Source organism: Haliotis rubra, unplaced genomic scaffold (genome assembly GCF_003918875.1).
Source record: "Haliotis rubra isolate DU_JTF1 unplaced genomic scaffold, ASM391887v1 Scf245, whole genome shotgun sequence".
Taxonomy (NCBI): domain Eukaryota; kingdom Metazoa; phylum Mollusca; class Gastropoda; order Lepetellida; family Haliotidae; genus Haliotis; species Haliotis rubra.
In genome coordinates, this window is record NW_025766503.1 from 1,113,204 (window position 1) to 1,139,345 (window position 26,142).

General features: G+C 40.0%; 1 protein-coding gene across 2 annotated transcripts; it reads left to right on the forward strand.

Moving 5' to 3' along the window:
* Nucleotides 1-1,957: 1,957 nt before the first annotated feature.
* LOC124279040 (dihydroorotate dehydrogenase (quinone), mitochondrial-like) lies at nucleotides 1,958-24,944 on the forward strand. 2 transcript variants are annotated; one of them, XM_046714835.1, is made up of 10 exons: nucleotides 1,958-2,103; nucleotides 7,161-7,370; nucleotides 7,777-7,976; nucleotides 8,802-8,872; nucleotides 13,506-13,622; nucleotides 13,936-14,117; nucleotides 17,582-17,701; nucleotides 18,499-18,652; nucleotides 24,026-24,185; nucleotides 24,553-24,944. In XM_046714835.1, exons 1-10 carry the CDS (start codon nucleotides 2,068-2,070, stop codon nucleotides 24,608-24,610), a joined length of 1,308 nt encoding a protein of 435 aa, XP_046570791.1. In that variant the 5' UTR covers nucleotides 1,958-2,067; the 3' UTR covers nucleotides 24,611-24,944. The 2 variants fall into 2 exon arrangements, with proteins under 2 accessions (XP_046570791.1, XP_046570792.1); XM_046714836.1 differs by lacking the exon at nucleotides 13,506-13,622.
* Nucleotides 24,945-26,142: the final 1,198 nt, after the last annotated feature.

Sequence of the window (26,142 nt, forward strand, 5' to 3'; positions counted from 1 at the left end):
GCATTCAACAGAATCATTGTTTTCGCCGTAAAGTGTAATGAGAGAGACAACATACACTAGGGTGTGTGTGCGAATTATGATTCACATTGGAAAACTATAAAATGTCTAGATATTACAGTTCTGTTATAAATTCACTATAAGTATCAGCAGATCGTCTGCTTTTTATTTAGTTTCAAAATGCATACAAGTATGATAATAAACTAATTAGGATTATAAGACCAAATATAAAGACGTACATTGACTAGTATCTACATACTGGTGAGTGGACGTTAAACCATGTGAATGTAGCAAGAAATTTGTCACAGTATTGTCACTTCGACATCCACCTCACTTCCGTGGAAGAAATCATTATGTTACAAGTTGTGTCATGCAAAATCCTTTTGGTTATGACTCCAATACATGTTTAACTACGAGTAGAAAGTAGTTTTGATTTTCTAACTTGATGAAAACAAACCATAATCTCATTAATTCTAACAGACTTTAGCCCGTCACTTTACGATTTTCAAAACTGGCGGCGCCCTGTCGCGAACATCCACCAGTCTGAGGATAAATGCTATTTAGGTTTGTTTTCACCGAGTTACAAAATCAAAAGTACTTTCTACTGGTAGTAAAATATGTATTTGATTGATGGCCAATAGGATTTTGCATGACATAGCTTATAACATAACAATTTCTCTCATGGAAGCGAGGTGGGTGTCAATATAATACCACTTACAATATTATTGTTACTTCGACCACAACCTCGCTTCCCGAGGAAGATATCGTTATGTTACAAGTTGTGTCATGGAAAATCTTTATGGTTATCAATCATATACATATTTTACTACAACTAGTAAGTAGTTTTGATTCTTTAACTTCCGCGGAAGCTTTATCTGAACACAAGTAAGATATCGCTTCATGCTTCCACAACGCGCTTCGCGACTCACAAACATAACCCATTTAGCATGAACTGTGGGGTCCTGTGGAAATCTGTGCATGGTGACACCATCGCCGACCCATAGGAGCAATTGACGACAAAGCAACGATTCGGCATGTCATCGTTGATGTCGAGAAATCATCAAAATGATGAGCGTGCTACACACTTTCTATACAACTAACTGAAAATCGTTCCTCATATGACGTCACTGCAGTGCTCTGGCGACAGAGTTACGTAACCTGTCTGTGGTTTCGTTGGCGGGCGAGAGTGAAGCTGGCGACTTTTTGGCAACTTTTAATCGCTCAGTATTAATTAACCACAAGTTTTTTAACAATGAATTTGGTGTTCCGCATAAGTCTAACCACAAATCTTTCATATGTAATAGTTAAAAGAGTACAAAAAAACAAAGTTTATTTGTTCTTTAAATATTTAGATTTGTTTTCATTTCAATGAATTCGTTCATATTTAAAGCACATGAGAGCTGACACAGCATTTCCAGACATAAACGTCAGTCCCTATAAACTAAGTCCACTCAACATGCAGATGCTCATATTTACTTGTCACAGGTAACTCAGACAGGTCACATTGTCAGTTTAATGTAGTCTTTAAGGGGTAGCGCAAGTTAGAATCAAAATCAAATATTATTAAGTTGGCAAGTCAGACGGGAATCGATGCCAAAGTATAATGTCAACCCAGTTAAGAATGACTGCAGCAAAGATCGTTTAAACTCGCCATAGATATTAAACTCGCATTAAAGAAAACATTCGATAACTGACGAAATACCACCAGAAACCAAACATTGTATCAAAATACGCATGCTTGCCTTCGAAAGCAGTCATCTTGCCAAGTCAGCAAAGCTAGTACTTATTCGTAGAGTGCGTAACAGTGCGTGTATTTCCATTTTGTATTAGAAATGTTAGTAATTTCATGAATTTGTGTTAAATAAACTGTAATTATTGTCCACGCATATGATACTGGAAGTGCACACATATTTGGATGTTTATTTCTCCCGAACGTAAATACGCAAATGAGTTTAGCTGACTACACCTATCATGGCGGACAAAACTGAGATCTGAGAAAACGGGTACCTGTCTATTTGATCTAATATCCATAACTGTACAGTGTTTGGAGCCTGAACTTCTGCCATTAGCATGAATGGACTATCGCAAGCTCCTGGGACCTTCTGGGTAAGAAGGATAGTTTTGGATGATGCTGTACACACTTAAATAAGGGTAAATGTTATGTAAGTTTGAGATCAAATCATAAAGGGAGATAACCGCCGTGACCTCGACTTCACGTATGTAAGTCATTGTGTAAGCAATTTGCAAGGCGTAGCATGAACTGATACTCACCGGAAAAACATACCTTGTAGTTTATGTGTAGCAGGGTAAGGGGTGGTACTGTTTCAAAGAAGACCAACGCCTGCTGGTGTGTGAGCTGTGACTTATGCCACAATTTATTGAGCTCAGATATATATTTTGTTTTCACCTAGTAACATAATAATAATCAATAAAACAGTCATATCACATCTGTACTAATATAGTAGATTACACATAAAAGTTACAATTACTGATAATGGTCATATATGCTTATCACAATATATATTCATTGTAATACCTGTAACTTAAACTGTATCAATTCTAAGAAAGTAATAAACATAAGTAATAAACACATGCAGTTCATAAATAGGTATTATATAGATTAATTGTAGCAGCAAAATATCACAATTATAATCATGATAGAAAATACATAATTCTCCACACATATTTGTGGCAATAATATAAACACATTAAAAGGATAAAATACCTACCAAATATATGGTACTTAGGTGATGGTATCGTCTACCTTACATTATGTCCAAACAGCATGTCCCATCTATAAGTAATATAACACACCATTAAGTATATTATGCTAACCTATTCTTAGATCATAATGAAACATATATCACTCTATAAAACAAACCTACGTCATAAATATATACATATACCCTACAGCACAACATTATCTGTACTGTGATATTCTTATAAATATACACAATAAACAGTTATTAAAATACTATGGTATCTCAAGTGGCACAGACATTACAGGTATTATCAAGTAGACAACATGGCCGACAAAGATGGCTGCTGAGTAGGCACACATGCTTGTGTGTCACCTGACCGCATAAATGTTACGATATTACTAATAAACTTATGATGGTAATGCTGATGCAGTAAACATGACACTAACTGAGTTTAGTTTTACGCCGCTTTTAGCAATATTCCAGCAATATCATGGCGGGGGACTCCAGAAATAGGCTTCACACATTGTGCCCATGTGGGGAATCGAACCCGGGTCTTCGGCATGACGAGCGAACGCTTTAACCACTAGGCTACCCCACAGCCCCCAGTAAACATGAAAATCATGCCTCTATACACACAATATTCAACTTATTCTTAATACACATTCATACCTTCACATCACACAATATTATAACCTAAGCAAGAATGATGTTTATAATATAACTATACTTAACAAATATTATATCCTACATGATATGTTTATAATTATGTTAACTAACCTTGAACAGAATGTGGTTGTAGCCCCAAAAGAGGAGAAATGAGATGTCCTCAAAAATATCATCATATGTTTCAGGTGCCTCTCTTGTGCAGCTGTATGTGGTAGACTAATTAAAATGTGCTGATGTTAGTAAAGAAGAAAACATACAACATTAAACTGACCAAACAGAGATCAAGGAATAGCTTGCCCTCTGAGTTAAGAACAAAAGAACACCCTGCTCTCCCACAATAAAACAATAGAACCAAGGTCCAGCTTGGGGTAATCAAGCTGGGGACAAATACCAACATACTCAAATAAAAACCTAATCCAATAAAACTACCACAACCAAACTGTTTAAAGATGATACCATATTTACACAAATAAAATACAATGTAAAATATGACACTGCCACTTATGTCTTTAGTAAGTGGCATTTTTAATACCAGTATACTTAAGATGCATTTACTTATCTTGTAATCAGTGTTTGCAGTACTTTAATTTGCCAGTTGACCACAAGGGCCTGCTGCTGCCTCCAGGCTTTAAAATCTACAGGCCCAGAATGAAATTTGCAGGCCCATTTTGTTAAAGTCAGACCAATATAAACAAAATAGACTACACTGCACACAGTTTCACACTGTTTAATTCTGTCATTTTAACCAGTACACCACTGGAAGTGTGGAATGACATCAAATTCCTGTTGAAAAAAATATATTGACAGATAACTTACTGAAGGCCACAAGGGCTTGCAAATATTTGAAACTGCCGGTCCAATACAATAACAACTGGCCCTGGGCCTCGGGGCCGGTAATTATAATGAACACTGCTTGTAATATTCTAGATCTCCTCATATTATCTCACTAAAGCATCTGGGGTGGTGGGGTAGCCTAATGGTTAAAGCGTTGGCTCGTCACGCCGAAGACCCGAGTTCGAATCCCCACATGGGCACAATGTGTGAAGCCCATTTCTGGTGTCCCCCGCCGTGATGTTGCTGGAATTTTGCTGAAAGCGGCGTAAAACCAAACTCTGTCAGTCACTAAAGCATCTCAAGAACAAGTTATGAAAGTAAAGAAGAACACTGTTCAGATGCCAAGTTTGTGAAATGAGTTGATAATATATAGACTATGATGTTTTGGGGGTCTGTTTGGTTTTTAGTTGTTGCTTTGGGTTGTTTTTTTTCTCTTGGTGTGGGAGTGAAATCGCTTGGAATTGATATGGGTTTCCTTTATGTCAGAATAACTGATCTGGCATATTATATATAGACTGACAGACAGACAGACAGACAGATATAGGAATCAGTATTGGAAACAGACAGACGTCGTGTACCGATCCATCAAATTTCTGATTTTAGAGTAGTAAAATGCATTTGACGGATCGGCACTGTGATCTTAGCTATAAGTTAGTTATCAAAACACTGGATCATACCAAAATAAAGACGCAAGGGGTGTTGGATGGTTTGACTCTCTATATTTTTGTACTTTTGTACAGTATATATCTTTGCCTACTCATGTGATACAATAAGAAATTGATGCATCAAATATATGTTTGGACTCTTTATATTTTTTTACTTTTGTACAAAATTGAAATTGATGCATTAAATAAAAAGCATTCATAAGGACTGACTGACTGAGTTTGAATTTACACCGCTTTTAGCAATATTCCAGCAATACCACGGCGGGGGACACCAGACAGACTGACTGAATTGCTGTTTTACGCCGCTTTTAGCAATATTCCAGCTACATCATGGCGGGGGACACCATAAATGGGCTTCACTCATTGTACCTATGTGGGGATTTGAACCCGGGTCTTCGACGTGACGAGCCAACGCTTTAACCACTAGACTACCCCACCGCCCCCATTCATAAGGAGAAATATATAGTTTGTGATGTTCAAACTTCTCGAGTAGTAATTTAGACTTGGCACATAAACCTGGGAGTATAATAATGTAAGGTATACAAAGTCGCATGGTAGGGATTAAACTTAGGTCTCTCTAATCTCAAATAGCTTTGTTATAAAAATTGCTTAACACAAGGTAAGTTTTTCATTTTGGTTGGCTAGTGGTCCTACAAACTTAACCCAAAAAAACCAGTGCTTTGCATAATATTCTGGAAGATACTTTTGTCTGCTCTCCTCATACCTAGGACCTACAAGGAGGACATGGAACTCGTCTTCATCTGTGTTTCTACAGAACGGGCAGAGCTGATGCATCAGGGTCAGGGTTTTTAGCCTGCCAGGAAATTTGAATACAGAAATTATGAGCACCACATCTGAACTTTGATAGTGCTCTACGGAGCTTACCTATATCCTGTGCAAGCCACGTCCATCCAAAGCCATAACAAAATAGTAATTTGCCTAACATATGATACCCAGTTCGATGTCAGCAATCAGAAAGTCTTCACCGGAATCTGTTCTTGTTCATTTAAAAAACATGTAGTCTAATCCAATACAAGCCAACCCCTTAATTAATGAACTTAGACTCTCCCAGTGTGTTAACACGGTCTGAGATTCGACTGATTAGCACAGAACCACTCAAGCATGATTCAACAGATTGGCACTGCTGGCTGTTCAAAATTCAACAGATTAGGCCATAATCCAAACAGAAAGGTTAGTATTTTTCTGATAGGTGTCCCGTCTGAAAGGCAAGTGCCAATAAGCAGACACAAGTCATCTTCATCTTACTCTTTTATATGTACACATGGTTCAGCCAGCCTTCCAGAATTGTTGTGTAGCCATGTTAACAATTGTATCAAGCTCACAACCAAGGTCAATCTTTATATGAGCGCTTCAGTCCTTTTGCCACAGACTACCACAAGAAATACAACTGCTGCATACACTTCCAGTTACCCATGTTAACAGTATAATAACACTAAAGAATGTTTTAGATATTCACTGGTCTGTTTTGACAAACAGGGGATCTTATCAGCCATTTAGACTGAAGGTTTTCAATATTACTGTGAAACCACTAAATGACGGTTCTTTCTGTCAAGTGTATGGTGGAATATCTTACAGGTTAGCATATCAGATGATTTCAAATATTATCATGCTCCATCATGGCAACAGTCACATTTTTCATGTTGCAAGTTGTTAAGTATGAAACAATACTGAAGTGTGGAAACAAATTTTTTTAAAGGTACAGGGCTACAGCCACATGAGTAGAAAGAAGATATAATGGCACAGTCAAAATATTAATAGAGTAAATGTCATTGTTATTTGTTTATTATCTGTTAATGCTGCAGTGAAAAATACTTCCGATATGTCATGGCAGTCAGTAAATATTTAATCTGCACTATGTCAGGTAAAAGAGATCCTTTGTTTATGTTTTGATGATAGCATATCCTTTGTATTCATCAATTTCATCAACATAAAATTTCAGTGCTGTGGATGTTGTTGGAATATAAACCAGAGTGATCCTCTTGTGGTCATATATTACATTGTCCTTCAATTATATTTGGGTTATGTCTAGCTGCCAGTTAGACCATTCATCATCAGGAGCCTAGTAAGTCACTGTACATGTTTTACGTGTTTACAGTGAGTTGGTAACATTTATTTCTTACATTTGATTAGCAGACATATGCATGATATATGTATATAGATACCTAATCATGTTCATTTATATGTTGTTGCATGCATTAGAGGTATTAGTTTATCATTTGTTATACATCACTACTACCATTTGCTCTCTAACTCCTGATATGTTTAATGATTTCAGAAACAGCTTGGCCAGGCAGTATTTGTATGTACTGGAGGAACTTTGACTTTCTTCGGTATATCACTTTACAAAGGCAATGAGAAGTTTTATCGTGAGATGGCTATGCCGGCACTGCAGTGGCTTGGAGCAGAGAGAGCACACAACTTAGCTGTCTTGGCTGCCAAGTACAAGATGGTCCCAATACCTACACTTGCAGATTCACCTAGTCTGGTACGCTATAGAGACCAACCAGCTGAGACTGGCATTATAATATGTAATGCTGCATTGTATTTCTGTCAACATGACACCAGCAATGAACATGCACATGGTCATATATGATAGTCATTGCTCTTATTCTGCAACACTAATCAGTAATGTACAGAAGATGGCATGGTTTAATAGCAAGGCAAATTTCTTTGTAATCATGATGATGTTGAGATAAAATATTACAGGTACATACCCTGCTTCTTCAAAATACTTCCTAATCTCTTATCTGTTAAGAGAGTGAAAAGCAGATGCAGGTTTTACCATGTCACCAGCCTGCATAATAACAGTGTAAGACGCTGTGCTATTATTATCAGGATAGGTAGTTAATAAATTTCATTCATCAATTATTTTTGAAATATTGTGTTGGCAGAAAACACGGGTTTGGGGCCTAGAGTTCAGCAACCCAGTTGGCCTTGCTGCAGGATTTGACAAAAATGGAGAGGCAGTGGACGGCCTCCTGAAGGTTGGATTCGGTTTCGTTGAGATCGGCAGCATCACACCAGCACCACAGCCCGGCAATCCCAAACCACGAGTCTTCAGGCTGAAAAAAGATAAAGCTGTCATCAACAGGTGAGCAGCCTCAGCAGCCATCTTGATACAAGTGCAGATTTTAGCAGCAAACTGCAACAATTACAAATGTCTATTTTTAGTTTACCAAAACCCAAGATTCATGTGATTAGAATGTTGGTGGTCATTATTAATTGGTTGTTCTTTTCTTTTTACTTTTTTATAATGATGATTGAACCCCCAAAGAACGAGATATAAGTATGCTCACATCTTTTCCCAACAGTTAGTTATGTATCAGCTTGTTTCCAGGTTACTTTCCATTACCAGACTCCTATAGCATTGTGGAGGACATGTTTAAAAGAACCATCACAAAGAAATGGTAACATCAATGTTGCTGTAGGCTGTACAAACTAATGAATAATATTTACACAATCTGGTATTTAGTGAGAATGTTATTTGTTTTAAAACATATGCATTTCCAGTACTTGTGCTCATGCTCCCCATTAAATCATCACTCAGGATTTTCAACATTTCCTTTGAAATCACAGCCATTTTAGTCAGCATAGTTTTTGTTCTCAATATCCTCTGAACTCTGCAGCTGAAGCTGCAGATACTCTAAATACTGCTGTAAGATTATCCACGACACAATGTCAGTGTGCAGTTAGCATGGTTAGAGTGATGTCTTGACTGGGAGGTAGAAATATATTTTACTCAGCCTACAAAAAATGTGTTTGACATGAATTAAATTAACCAAATATATTTCACATGAATGATTAAAAAAGGTAGTCTACCGGTGTACCTATACTTTTGGACAGATTTCATGGTAATGTCTGTATGTTATCTGCAAAGAATCTTACAATATCAGATGTTATATCTCCGTTAACATAGATACGGTTTCAACAGCGATGGTCATGAATCTGTTTACCAACGGTTGCATCCAAGGGAGACCCCTTCATCAGGTACGAAGTAGTTGAAAACTATACACAACAGGCTACCATTTACTGTCAATACTACCATCTACTCTCATAACTACCATTTACTGTCAATACTACCATCTACTCCCATAACTACCATTTACTGTCAATACTACCATCTACTCCCATATCTACCATTTACTGTCAATACTGCCATCTACTCCCATGACTACCATGTACTGTCAATACTACCATCTACTTCCATGACTACCATTTACTGTCAATACTACCATCTACTCCCATGACTACCATTTACTGTCAATACTACCATCTACTCCCATAACTACCATTTACTGTCAATACTACCATCTACTCCCATGACTACCATTTACTGTCAATACTACCATCTACTTCCATGACTGCCATTTACTGTCAATACTATCATCTACTCCCATAACTACCATTTACTGTCAATACTACCATCTACTTCCATAACTACCATTTACTGTCAATACTACCATCTACTCCCATATCTACCATTTACTGTCAATACTGCCATCTACTCCCATGACTACCATTTACTGTCAATACTACCATCTACTCCCATAACTACCATTTACTGTCAATACTACCATCTACTCCCATATCTACCATTTACTGTCAATACTACCATCTACTCCCATGACTACCATTTACTGTCAATACTACCATCTACTCCCATAACTACCATTTACTGTCAATACTGCCATCTACTCCCATATCTACCATTTACTGTCAATACTACCATCTACTCCCATAACTACCATTTACTGTCAATACTGCCATCTACTCCCATATCTACCATTTACTGTCAATACTGCCATCTACTCCCCATATCTACCATTTACTGTCAATTACTACCATCTACTCCCATAACTACCATTTACTGTCAATACTACCATCTACTCCCATAACTACCATTTACTGTCAATACTACCATCTACTCCCATATCTACCATTTACTGTCAATACTGCCACCTACTCCCATAACTACCATTTACTGTCAATACTACCATCTACTCCCATATCTACCATTTACTGTCAATACTACCATCTACTCCCATATCTACCATTTACTGTCAATACTACCATCTACTCCCATAACTACCATTTACTGTCAATACTACCATCTACTCCCATATCTACCATTTACTGTCAATACTGCCATCTACTCCCATATCTACCATTTACTGTCAATACTACCATCTACTCCCATGACTACCATTTACTGTCAATACTACCATCAATCTCCCATAACTACCATTTCTGTCAATACTGCCATCTACTCCCCATATCACCATTTACTGTCAATACTACCATCTACTCCCATAACTACCATTTACTGTCAATACTACCATCTACCATATCTACCATTTACTGTCAATACTACCATCTACTCCCCATGACTACCATTTACTGTCAATACTACCATCTACTCCCATAACTACCATTTACTGTCAATACTACCATCTACTCCCATGACTACCATTTACTGTCAATACTACCATCTACTCCCATAACTACCATTTACTGTCAATACTACCATCTACTCCTATGACTACCATTTACTGTCACCATTTACCACTCCCAATACCTACCATCTCACTACCCCATCTACTCCACATGACTTCCATTTACTGTCACCACTACCATTTCTATCCATACTCCCATAACTACCATTTACTGTCAATACTACCATCTACTCCATATCTACCATTTACTGTCAATACTACCATCTACTCCCATGACTATTTACCATTTACCATCCATCCCATACTACCATTTACCATCTACTCCATAACTTATCCATACGCCTACCATCTACTCCATATCTACCATTTACTGTCAATACTACCATCTACTCCCCATATCTACCATTTACTGTCAATACTACATCTACTCCCATGATTACCATTTACTGTCCATATTACTACCATCTACTCCTATACCTACCATTTACTGTCAATACTACCATCTACTCCCATGACTACCTATTTACTGTCAATACTACCATCTACTTCCATGACTACCATTTACTGTCAATACTACCATCTACTCCCATAACTACCATTTACTGTCAATACTACCATCTACTCCTATCCAATGCATCTACCATTTACTGTCAATACTACCATCTACTCCCCATGACTACCATTTACTGTCAATACTACCATCTACTCATTTACTGTCCACTACCTTTCATGACTTCCCATAACTACCATTTACTGTCAATACTACCATCTACTCCCATGACTACCATGTACTGTCAATACTACCATCTATCTCCATATCTACCATTTACTGTCAATACTACCATCTACTCCCATAACTACCATTTACTGTCAATACTACCATCTACTCCCATGACTACCATGTACTGTCAATACTACCATCTACTTCCATGACTGCCATTTACTGTCAATACTACCATCTACTCCCATGACTACCATTTACTGTCAATACTACCATCTACTTCCATGACTGCCATTTACTGTCAATACTACCATCTACTCCCATAACTACCATTTACTGTCAATACTACCATCTACTCCCATAACTACCATTTACTGTCAATACTACCATCTACTCCCATATCTACGATTTACTGTCAATACTACCATCTACTCCCATGACTACCATGTACTGTCAATACTACCATCTACTTCCATGACTGCCATTTACTGTCAATACTACCATCTACTCCCATGACTACCATTTACTGTCAATACTACCATCTACTTCCATGACTGCCATTTACTGTCAATACTGCCATCTACTCCCATGACTACCATGTACTGTCAATACTACCATCTACTTGTCGTAAGAGGCCATAGCGGGATCAGTTGGTGCCATGACTTACTGACCATGTCATCGGTTCCCAATTGCGCAGATCGATGCTCATGCTGTTGATCACTGGATTGTCTGGTCCAGACTCGATTATTTACAGACCGCCGCCATATAGCTGGAATATTGCTGAGTGCGGCGCAAAACTAAACTCACTCACTCACTCACTTCCATGACTGCCATTTACTGTCAATACTACCATCTACTCCCATGACTACCATTTACTGTCAATACTACCATCTACTTCCATGACTGCCATTTACTGTCAATACTACCATCTACTCCCATAAATACCATTTACTGTCAGTACTACCATCTAGTCTGATGACTACCATTTACTGTCAGTACTACCATCTACTCCCATAACTACCATTTACTGTCAGTACTACTATCTACTCCCATGACTACCATTTACTGTCAGTACTACCATCTACTCCCATAACTACCATTTACTGTCAGTACTACTATCTACTCCCATAAATACCATTTACTGTCAGTACTACCATCTAGTCTGATGACTGCCATTTACTGTCAGTACTACCATCTACTCCCATAAATACCATTTACTGTCAGTACTACCATCTACTCCCATAACTACCATTTACTGTCAGTACTACCATCTAGTCTGATGACTACCATTTACTGTCAATACTACCATCTACTCCCATGACTACCATTTACTGTCAATACTACCATCTACTCCCATAACTACCATTTACTGTCAATACTACCATCTACTCCCATAACTACCATTTACTGTCAATACTGCCATCTACTCCCATGACTACCATTTACTGTCAATACTACCATCTACTCCCATAACTACCATTTACTGTCAATACTATCATCTACTCCCATTACTACCATTTACTGTCAATACTATCATCTACTCCCATAACTACCATTTACTGTCAGTACTACTATCTACTCCCATGACTACCATTTACTGTCAATACTACCATCTACTCCCATAACTACCATTTACTGTCAATACTATCATCTACTCCCATAACTACCATTTACTGTCAGTACTACTATCTACTCCCATAACTACCATTTACTGTCAATACTATCATCTACTCCCATAACTACCATTTACTGTCAGTACTACTATCTACTCCCATAACTACCATTTACTGTCAATACTGCCATCTACTCCCATGACTACCATGTACTGTCAATACTACCATCTACTCCCATAACTACCATTTATTGTCAATACTACCATCTAGTCTCATGACTACCATTTACTTTCAATACTACCATCTGCTTTCATGACTACCATTTGCTGTCAATACTACCATCTAGTCTGATGACTACCATTTACTGTCAATACTACCATCGAGTCTCATGACTACCAGTTACTGTTAATACTGCCATCTACTCCCATGACTACCATTTACTGTCAATACTACCATCTAGTCTGATGACTACCATTTACTGTCAATACTACCATCTACTCGCATGACTACCATTTGCTGTCAATACTACCATCTACTCCCATTACTACCATTTACTGTCAATACTACCATCTACTCTCGTGACTACCAGTTACTGTCAATACTACCATCTACTCCCATGACTACCATTTACTGTCAATACTACCATCTACTCCCACAACTACCATTTACTGTCAATACTGCCATCTACTCTCGTGACTATCATCTACTCTCATGTTCACTCTGTCAGCCACTAGGACATAGTTTGAATACCATCTACTGTCATTCACTGATCTGCTGATACTATTGCTTCCCACTGATGATCTACTCAGACCTCACATTTCTGTATGTTATAGAGCCATGTTCACTGCCTCGAATGAGTGAGCAAAGAAATATGTTGAATATAAATCTGTGGACTGACACATCCTGTGCACACCATGCTGACAACAATAAGAATAATGTCAAGCATAAAGGTATAGAGCTCTGACTGAAATGCTGTATTCATTAATCAACAGTGAATGTTTCAAGGCAGGATTCAGTTGTAGAAAAACATGTTCTTAAGGTTTTGTCAGAAAGTTAATGTCTGTAGACCGCAATAAGATCTCGATATGTTGTTATTGTGATACAATAAGTCATGTCAAAATAGCAATATTGAGGTCTTGATGTTAATATGCTGCCTAGCATAACAAGTATAGAAACCATTAACCCAGTACTTTGCATCATTCTCTTCAGCTGCTCTTTAAATAGTCAAGTACATGTCATCATATCATTTCTTTCTTTATGAAGGTGTGCTTGGTGTGAACCTTGGCAAGAACAAGACATCAACAGATCCTGGGAAGGACTATGTGGCAGGTGTTAAGAAGTTTGGCCATGTGGCTGATTACCTGGTCATCAACGTGTCCAGTCCCAACACACCTGGACTACGCAGTCTGCAGGGTCGGCAGCAGCTGGAAGATCTCCTAGAAAAGGTACATTGACATTCATGGAGAGACAAATATTTAGTCCAGTGTAAACAGGATAAGGGAGATTATGGCAGGAGTTATGTCCCTTGGTGGCATATGAAGACAATAAAACAAAAACAGCAGTTTTGTCAAATATTACAATAGTCTGGCAACTGGATCTGTGGTGTTCACACATATAGTCAAAGAAGAAGTAACTGAACCAGAAGTATACAGCATTGATTTATTGTCACTGAACCAGAGGTATACAGCATTGATTTATTGTAACTGAACCAGAGGTATACAGCATTGATTTATTGTCACTGAACCAGAAGTATACAGCATTGATTTATTGTCACTGAACCAGAAGTATACAGCATTGATTTATTGTCACTGAACCAGAGGTATACAGCATTGATTTATTGTAACTGAACCAGAGGTATACACTGTTGTCAATGTGGTAATTGTCTTTTCCCAGTGACTGAACTAGAAGTATACACTGTTGTAAATGTTGTGCTTGTCTTTTCCCAGTGACTGAGCTAGAAGTATACAATGTTGTAAATGTTGTACTTGTCTTTTCCCTGTGACTGAACTAGAAGTATACACTGTTGTAAATGTTGTACTTGTCTTTTCCCAGTGACTGAACTAGAAGTAAACACTATTGTAAATGTTGTACTTGTCTTTTCCCAGTGACTGAACTAAAAGTATACACTGTTGTAAATGTTGTACTTGTCTTTTCCCAGTGACTGAACTAGAAGTATACACTGTTGTAAATGTGGTACTTGTCTTTTCCCAGTGACTGAACTAGAAGTATACACTGTTGTAAATGTTGTGCTTGTGTTTTCCCAGTGACTGAACTAGAAGTATACACTGTTGTAAATGTGGTAATTGTCTTTTCCCAGTGACTGAACTAGAAGTATACACTGTTGTAAATATTGTACTTGTCTTTTCCCAGTGACTGAGCTAGAAGTATACACTGTTGTAAATGTTGTACTTGTCTTTTCCCAGTGACTGAACTAAAAGTATACACTGTTGTAAATGTTGTGCTTGTCTTTTCCCAGTGACTGAGCTAGAAGTATACAATGTTGTAAATGTTGTACTTGTCTTTTCCCTGTGACTGAACTAGAAGTATACACTGTTGTAAATGTTGTACTTGTCTTTTCCCAGTGACTGAACTAGAAGTAAACACTATTGTAAATGTTGTACTTGTCTTTTCCCAGTGACTGAACTAAAAGTATACACTATTGTAAATGTTGTACTTGTCTTTTCCCAGTGACTGAACTAGAAGTATACACTGTTGTAAATGTGGTACTTGTCTTTTCCCAGTGACTGAACTAGAAGTATACACTGTTGTAAATGTTGTGCTTGTCTTTTCCCAGTGACTGAACTAAAAGTATACACTGTTGTAAATGTTGTACTTGTCTTTTCCCAGTGACTGAACTAGAAGTATACACTGTTGTAAATGTTGTACTTGTCTTTTCCCTGTGACTGAACTAGAAGTATACACTGTTGTAAATGTTGTACTTGTCTTTTCCCAGTGACTGAACTAAAAGTATGCACTGTTGTAAATGTTGTGCTTGTCTTTTCCCAGTGACTGAACTAGAAGTATACACTGTTGTAAATATTGTGCTTGTCTTTTCCCAGTGACTGAGCTAGAAGTATACACTGTTGTAAATGTGGTACTTGTCTTTTCCCAGTGACTGAACTAAAAGTATACACTGTTGTAAATGTTGTGCTTGTCTTTTCCCAGTGACTGAACTAAAAGTATACACTGTTGTAAATGTTGTGCTTGTCTTTTCCCAGTGACTGAACTAAAAGTATACACTGTTGTAAATGTTGTACTTGTCTTTTCCCAGTGACTGAACTAGAAGTATACACTGTTGTAAATGTTGTACTTGTCTTTTCCCAGTGACTGTACTAAAAGTATACACTGTTGTAAATGTTGTGCTTGTGTTTTCCCAGTGACTGAACTAAAAGTATACACTGTTGTAAATGTTGTACTTGTCTTTTCCCAGTGACTGAACTAGAAGTATACACTGTTGTAAATGTGGTACTTGTCTTTTCCCAGTGACTGAACTAAAAGTATACACTGTTGTAAATGTTGTGCTTGTCTTTTCCCAGTGACTGAACTAAAAGTATACACTGTTGTAAATGTTGTACTTGTCTTTTCCCAGTGACTGAACTAAAAGTATATACTGTTGTAAATGTTGTGCTTGTCTTTTCCCAGTGACTGAACTAAAAGTATACACTGTTGTAAATGTTGTGCTTGTCTTTTCCCAGTGACTGAGCTAGAAGTATACAATGTTGTAAATGTTGTACTTGTCTTTTCCCTGTGACTGAACTAGAAGTATACACTGTTGTAAATGTTGTACTTGTCTTTTCCCAGTGACTGAACTAGAAGTAAACACTATTGTAAATGTTGTACTTGTCTTTTCCCAGTGACTGAACTAAAAGTATGCACTGTTGTAAATGTTGCACTTGTCTTTTCCCAGTGACTGAACTAAAAGTATACACTGTTGTAAATGTGGTACTTGTCTTTTCACAGTGACTGAACTAAAAGTATACACTGTTGTAAATGTTGTACTTTTCTTTTCCCAGTGACTGAACTCTGAACTAGAAGTATACACTGTTGTAAATGTTGTACTTATCTTTTCCCAGTGACTGAACTATAAGTATACACTGTTGTAAATGTTGTACTTGTCTTTTCCCAGTGACTGAACTAAAAGTATGCACTGTTGTAAATGTTGTGCTTGTCTTTTCCCAGTGACTGAACTAGAAGTATACACTGTTGTAAATGTTGTGCTTGTCTTTTCCCAGTGACTGAACTAAAAGTATACACTGTTGTAAATGTTGTACTTGTCTTTTCCCAGTGACTGAACTAGAAGTATACATTGTTGTAAATGTTGTACTTGTCTTTTCCCAGTGACTGAACTAGAAGTATACACTGTTGTAAATGTGGTAATTGTCTTTTCCCAGTGACTGAACTAAAAGTATGCACTGTTGTAAATGTTGTGCTTGTCTTTTCCCTGTGACTGAACTAAAAGTATACACTGTTGTAAATGTGGTAATTGTCTTTTCCCAGTGACTGAACTAAAAGTATGCACTGTTGTAAATGTTGTGCTTTTCTTTTCCCAGTGACTGAACTAAAAGTATACATTGTTGTAAATGTGGTAATTGTCTTTTCCCTGTGACTGAACTAGAAGTATACACTGTTGTTAATGTGGTAATTGTCTTTTCCCAGTGACTGAACTAGAAGTATACACTGTTGTAAATGTGGTAATTGTCTTTTCCCAGTGACTGAACTAAAAGTATACACTGTTGTAAATGTGGTACTTGTCTTTTCCCTGTGACTGAACTAAAAGTATACACTGTTGTAAATGTGGTGCTTGTGTTTTCCCAGTGACTGAACTAGAAGTATACACTGTTGTAAATGTTGTACTTGTCTTTTCCCAGTGACTGAACTAAAAGTATACACTGTTGTAAATGTGGTACAGGTGGTTGCTGTACGGGATCAGCTGGGAGGGAGTCATAAGCCACCCTTGCTGGTGAAGATAGCGCCTGACCTCACTGACCAGGACAAGCAGGACATTGCAGCAGTTGTCTCTTTGAAGAAGGTTAGAATCTAGACATCTTGGATGATGTGGTGTTGGATGACACGGGGTTTAACATTAGGTTCAAGATCATAGTTATCTATAGCAAAATGCATGTATGTGCATAACTGCTTGTACCATTGCGATTTATGCCAGTTTTATATTGCTGGCTCACTGACCTACCATGCCCCAGTTATAATGAATACCCTTCTCAGAATACAGTATACTGACTCCAAGCCAACCAATATTTATCTTATCCCTATAATCCTTGGTGCCAAGCAGGGTAACAGCAAGTACCATGTTTTAAAGTCTGTTGGTGGGATATGGCCAAGGACTCAACCTCCAACCACCAGATCATGGAGACATGTTGGTACTGAAATGCAGAAACAATATCTATTTCTACTGGACTGCATTTTCTTGATCTCTGTAGATCTCATTCTTTAATTCCATCTCACTGGCCTCCTGTACATACTATATATGTTGCTTGTGATCATATTCTGTCATTTACCTGATGAAGGGGCAAGTAGTAGCCCAGAAATGTCCTCTTGAAAAAATAGTAAAGAAGTTGGAAATCCATACCGTACATTGTTAAATGAGATTGGTCTTCATTACTTTTTGAGAGTTAGATATTGAGATTACGATGCTGTAAGACATTTTTGTCCAATTTCCATTTCTTTTCAAATGTTATTTCTCCTACAGAACGTTTTCATGGACTGAACTGACAAACATTATGTGTAGGGTGTTTGTCAGTTTCGTGGCAAAAGCTTTAATAGCCAAATCATATGATATGTTATATGTAATATTCCTTTTGTCTTTTACAGTGTCATGTTGATGGTCTGATTGTTACAAACACAACTGTGTCCCGCCCCCAAAGTCTAATGAGTGATTGCAAAGATGAGATAGGGGGATTGAGTGGAGAGCCCCTGAAAAATCTGTCCACTGCAACTGTCAGAGACATGTACAGACTGACACAAGGTACTGAGGCCCAACACTCTGTCCACTGCCACAGTCAGACACATGTACAGACTGACACAAGGTACTGAGACCCAACACTCTGTCAACTACCACAATCAGACACATGTAGAAAGAGACAGAGACCCAACACTCTGTCCACTGCCACAGTCAGACACATGTACAGACTGACACAAGGTACTGAGACCCAACACTGTCCACTACCACAGTCAGACACATGTACAAACTGACACAAGGTACTGAGACCCGACACTCTGTCCACTACCACAGTCAGACACATGTACAGACTGACACAAGGTACTGAGACCCGACACTCTGTCCACTACCACAGTAAGACACATGTACAGACTGACACAAGGTACTGAGACCCAACACTGTCCACTGCCACAGTCAGACACATGTACAGACTGACACAAGGTACTGAGACCCGACACTCTGTCCACTGCCACAGTAAGACACATGTACAGACTGACACAAGGTACTGAGACCCGACACTCTGTCCACTACCACAGTCAGACACATGTACAGACTGACACAAGGTACTGAGACCCGACACTCTGTCCACTACCACAGTAAGACACATGTAGAAAGACACAGAGACCCAACACTCTGTCCACTGCCACAGTCAGACACATGTACAGACTGACACAAGGTACTGAGACCCAACGCTCTGTCCACTGCCACAGTAAGACACATGTACAGACTGACACAAGGTACTGAGACCCAACACTCTGTCCACTGCCACAGTAAGACACATGTACAAACTGACACAAGGTACTGAGGCCCAACACTCTGTCCATTGCCAAAGTCAGACACATGTACAGACTGACACAAGGTACTGAGACCCAACACTCTGTCCACTGCCACAGTCAGACACATGTACAGACTGACACAAGGTACTGAGACCCAACACTCTGTCCACTGCCACAGTCAGACACATGTACAGACTGACACAAGGTACTGAGACCCAACACTCTGTCCACTGCCACAGTCAGACACATGTACAGACTGACACAAGGTACTGAGACCCGACACTCTGTCCACTGCCACAGTAAGACACATGTACAGACTGACACAAGGTACTGAGACCCAACACTCTGTCCACTGCCACAGTAAGACACATGTACAGACTGACACAAGGTACTGAGACCCAACACTCTGTCCACTGCCACAGTAAGACACATGTACAAACTGACACAAGGTACTGAGGCCCAACACTCTGTCCATTGCCAAAGTCAGACACATGTACAGACTGACACAAGGTACTGAGACCCAACACTCTGTCCACTGCCACAGTCAGACACATGTACAGACTGACACAAGGTACTGAGACCCAACACTCTGTCCACTGCCACAGTCAGACACATGTACAGACTGACACAAGGTACTGAGACCCAACACTCTGTCCACTGCCACAGTCAGACACATGTACAGACTGACACAAGGTACTGAGACCCGACACTCTGTCCACTGCCACAGTAAGACACATGTACAGACTGACACAAGGTACTGAGACCCGACACTCTGTCCACTACCACAGTCAGACACATGTACAGACTGACACAAGGTACTGAGACCCGACACTCTGTCCACTACCACAGTAAGACACATGTAGAAAGACACAGAGACCCAACACTCTGTCCACTGCCACAGTCAGACACATGTACAGACTGACACAAGGTACTGAGACCCAACGCTCTGTCCACTGCCACAGTAAGACACATGTACAGACTGACACAAGGTACTGAGACCCAACACTCTGTCCACTGCCACAGTAAGACACATGTACAAACTGACACAAGGTACTGAGGCCCAACACTCTGTCCATTGCCACAGTCAGACACATGTACAGACTGACACAAGGTACTGAGACCCAACACTCTGTCCACTGCCACAGTAAGACACATGTACAGACTGACACAAGGTACTGAGACCCAACACTCTGTCCACTGCCACAGTAAGACACATGTACAGACTGACACAAGGTACTGAGACCCAACACTCTGTCCACTACCACGGTCAGACACATGTACAGACTGACACAAGGTACTGAGACCCGACACTCTGTCCACTACCACAGTAAGACACATGTAGAAAGACACAGAGACCGAACACTCTGTCCACTGCCACAGTCAGACACATGTAGAAAGACACAGAGACCCAACACTCTGTCCACTGCCACAGTAAGACACATGTAGAAAGACACAGAGACCCGACACTCTGTCCACTACCACAGTAAGACACATGTAGAAAGACACAGAGACCCAACACTCTGTCCACTGCCACAGTCAGACACATGTACAGACTGACACAAGGTACTGAGACCCAACGCTCTGTCCACTGCCACAGTAAGACACATGTACAGACTGACACAAGGTACTGAGACCCAACACTCTGTCCACTGCCACAGTAAGACACATGTACAAACTGACACAAGGTACTGAGGCCCAACACTCTGTCCATTGCCAAAGTCAGACACATGTACAGACTGACACAAGGTACTGAGACCCAACACTCTGTCCACTGCCACAGTCAGACACATGTACAGACTGACACAAGGTACTGAGACCCAACACTCTGTCCACTGCCACAGTCAGACACATGTACAGACTGACACAAGGTACTGAGGACCCAACACTCTGTCCACTGCCACAGTCAGACACATGTACAGACTGACACAAGGTACTGAGACCCGACACTCTGTCCACTGCCACAGTAAGACACATGTACAGACTGACACAAGGTACTGAGACCCAACACTCTGTCCACTACCACAGTCAGACACATGTACAGACTGACACAAGGTACTGAGACCCGACACTCTGTCCACTACCACAGTAAGACACATGTAGAAAGACACAGAGACCCAACACTCTGTCCACTGCCACAGTCAGACACATGTACAGACTGACACAAGGTACTGAGACCCAACGCTCTGTCCACTGCCACAGTAAGACACATGTACAGACTGACACAAGGTACTGAGACCCAACACTCTGTCCACTGCCACAGTAAGACACATGTACAAACTGACACAAGGTACTGAGGGCCCAACACTCTGTCCATTGCCACAGTCAGACACATGTACAGACTGACACAAGGTACTGAGACCCAACACTCTGTCCACTGCCACAGTAAGACACATGTACAGACTGACACAAGGTACTGAGACCCAACACTCTGTCCACTGCCACAGTAAGACACATGTACAGACTGACACAAGGTACTGAGACCCAACACTCTGTCCACTACCACGGTCAGACACATGTACAGACTGACACAAGGCTGAGACCCGACACTCTGTCCACTACCACAGTAAGACACATGTAGAAAGACACAGGAGACCGAGAACACTCTGTCCACTGCCACAGTCAGACACATGTAGAAAGACACAGAGACCCAACACTCTGTCCACTGCCACAGTAAGACACATGTAGAAAGACACAGAGACCCGACACTCTGTCCACTACCACAGTAAGACACATGTAGAAAGACACAGAGACCCAACACTCTGTCCACTGCCACAGTCAGACACATGTACAGACTGACACAAGGTACTGAGACCCAACACTCTGTCCACTGCCACAGTAAGACACATGTACAGACTGACACAAGGTACTGAGACCCAACACTCTGTCCACTGCCACAGTAAGACACATGTACAGACTGACACAAGGTACTGAGACCCAACACTCTGTCCACTACCACGGTCAGACACATGTACAGACTGACACAAGGTACTGAGACCCGACACTCTGTCCACTACCACAGTAAGACACATGTAGAAAGACACAGAGACCGAACACTCTGTCCACTGCCAGTCAGACACATGTACAGACTGACACAAGGTACTGAGGCCCAACACTCTGTCCACTACCACAGTAAGACACATGTAGGAAGACACAGAGACCCAACACTCTGTCCACTGCCACAGTCAGACACATGTACAGACTGACACAAGGTACTGAGGCCCAACGCTCTGTCCACTGCCACAGTAAGACACATGTACAGACTGACACAAGGTACTGAGGCCCAACACTCTGTCCACTACCACAGTAAGACACATGTAGAAAGACACAGAGACCCAACACTCTGTCCACTGCCACAGTCAGACACATGTACAAACTGACACAAGGTACTGAGGCCCAACACTCTGTCCACTGCCACTGTCAGAGACATGTACAGACTGACACAAGGTACTGAGACCCAACACTGTCCACTGCCACAGTCAGACACATGTACAGACTGACACAAGGTACTGAGACCCAACACTCTGTCCACTGCCACAGTCAGATACATGTACAAACTGACACAAGGTACTGAGGCCCAACACTCTGTCCATTGCCACAGTCAGACACATGTACAGACTGACACAAGGTACTGAGACCCAACACTCTGTCCACTGCCACAGTCAGACACATGTACAGACTGACACAAGGTACTGAGACCCAACACTCTGTCCACTGCCACAGTCAGACACATGTACAGACTGACACAAGGTACTGAGACCCAACACTCTGTCCACTGCCACAGTCAGACACATGTACAGACTGACATAAGCTACTGCTGCCCAACATCCTGGTTACTACCACACAACATACACTTCCTGCGATCCATTGCAATATATATTGTATATATATGATACATTCTCTGGTCACAACAAACACCCAATAATGCGATGGCTTTCTCAGAAGAAAACTGTTAAACCGATGCCTGATGGGGACATATCAGGTGAGTAGGTAGACCAGTCAATACTTGCAGATTGTCAGTGACAATGAAGACATTCAATGCAAAAGGAACAAGATGTAAGATTTGAACAACAAAACACTGGCCAGTCAGGGTTTGACCAATCCAGCTCCACACACTTACACAACCATCCCCACATTGGTCATCATCCAGGATCATTCACTAATTTAATGCCAACAGCCTATTTCTGCCATCTCAGAATGGCAGCCAGAACATGCACACTGTATCATTTCATCCAAATATTGTCTTGAGGGGATTTTCACATGTTTGCTAAGCTGAATCCAACCTGTGCCAAAAACTTTCAGGTCTCTAGACGATCCATATATTACGATCCATAGTTCCTCTATTTTGTAAGTAGTTTAGAAATATTTAGCTTTACACATTGTATTTATTTTGACTGACTAAAGCAAAGTGGTTAGAAGAAGTCTGTAAACCCTAGCTTCCTCAGCTCATGGGAGAAGTCAGGTAATAAACTGCTACATATTTGGAATTTATTGAGTTTGGAAACACTCAGGAGTATGATCCATATGTCTATGAACCACACTAGGACTGTATTGCACACTGCGTGAATTCTTCAGTAATATCAAATAAATGTGTTTTGCATGATGTATCTTTTGAAAATTATCCCAGGTAAGATTCCCATCATCGGTGTAGGCGGAATCAGCTCTGGTGTGGATGCCTATGAGAAGATCCGTGCAGGAGCGAGTCTCCTGCAGCTGTACACCGCCCTGGTGTACCAGGGGCCACCTGTAGTCAGCCGCATCAAGAGGGAGCTCCAGGAACTACTGCAGTCAGTATATTACTGCCACCTGGAAACTTTATACTCTTGTGTTGTCATGATGGATGTGTTTAATATTAAACTCTACTAGATCTATAACATGTCACTTTCTCTTCTGGCTAACTTTAAACATGATAATAAAACACATTTAACACTAATAATAATAATTATTAGTTAAATAATTCCACCGAAACAGTCTCAAGGACAGCTGTGTAAGCATATGCTATTACTTATCCTAAGCAAGCTCTGTGTTGCTAGCTCCAGTAGCATGGTCCATGTACATACACATAGGTAGAGAGTACTGCTAGTTGTGTGTCATACTTCATCAGGACTACAGAGTGCTGTATGTGAATGTGTGAGGGACTTTGTGCTGTTGCAGGTCCGAGGGCTACTCCAACATATCCCAGGCAGTGGGAGCTGACCACAGGGACAAGTGACGGACCAAGCATGTACAAAGATGGATGTGAAGGTTCACATGGAGACTACACATTGTGTGTCAGCTGTGGAGCAGGCTGGGGAGTGGAGGTGGCAGACTGAGGTGCTCTCTCTGTACATGGCTGGTTCATGTAGCATCAACACAGCTCACGTTGGACTCAGTACCGTTTTCACAGGAGTGTTTGGTTTCCTTGTCACGTGTAGTAGATACTGAGGAGTGACATGGCTGATTTTCTGTTTGAAATGTAGACAACATTATATGTCCGGATATACTGGAAAGAGGATTTACTTTTGCTATTTCAGATCAGCTTTAATACATTGGTTTGTATATGTGAACTGGGACTTCTTGTTTTGATTACTGCATTAACATCGCCTAAACTTTACAGCCATCAGTGAATATACATATAGACATAAACATATATACCAATTTATTAAATTGATCTTGTATAGATTGTCATTTAGATTAAAGGTCACATGCAACCAAAAAATCAAACATAATTAAAACACAATTATCACTTATTCATGACATATAATATACATTGCTGGTAATGAAAAAACATATAAACAAAATTATCAGCGTACAATCGCAAATTAAAAGTGCAAAATTGTGTACTTAGGTTTACTTCCCAAGAAACGAAACAGCCGGGATACCGAACCCAGTCAGAGCGGGTGGGTGTGCACTCAAGTGTAACGGCTGGTTCATTTGCAGATGCCTTCACGGCTCATTGTGTGTGTGTATATATAGAGATGTTGGGTTTTGTAAATACATGCTCATTTTTTGTGTATAACATTTTGCAATCAACAGACATCATAACATGTCATGTGTTCAAGTATCACACCTGCCTGTCTGTGTAATTACATAATGTGACAGAGACCGAACTCGGGCCATAAATCAATGCATTTTGTTTATGGTGTATAGCCTGATTGGTGTTAAGTTCAAATTGCATGTGGTCAGTGATAGCAGCTGTGTATTGAATATTGTCAGTCAGGCAGGCAGACACACAGGTGTCAATAAAACAAGACATTGAGTTTTGTCTGTGACAACGACATATCTATATCACAGTTAGAAATTCTGTACAACGCTAAATAATGACATTGCTTTTAAGTATCGAACTGAGAAAGTGACTCGGTAAGAAGAACGTGTAGTGAAATAGACAAATGAAATTATATAAACAGTTTATTTACTGTCATAACATATAAAAAGCGGCCTGTGAGATATCAACAAAACATTAGAAAAATAGCTCACACCAAAACCTTCACCAGTATTCACCCGACAACCCGCTTCCAAGCTGCGTGAACCTATTTCACTGCGCAAATGCTATGAGCGCAGGCCAGCTGTTGAAACCCGTTTTCCCCAGAAAAGTCGGGGGAAAATTAGTGAAACGTTTGAACTCCGATTTCGCACGTTTTTTTTCATCGCGTTATTTTTTAACTTTATAAGTTGAATTTGCATTTTTGACGATTTGTTTTGGTAAGTCCATACCGAAAGGTATCAGAATCTGCAAAGTTGTGTATTACGTTGCATGTGACCTTT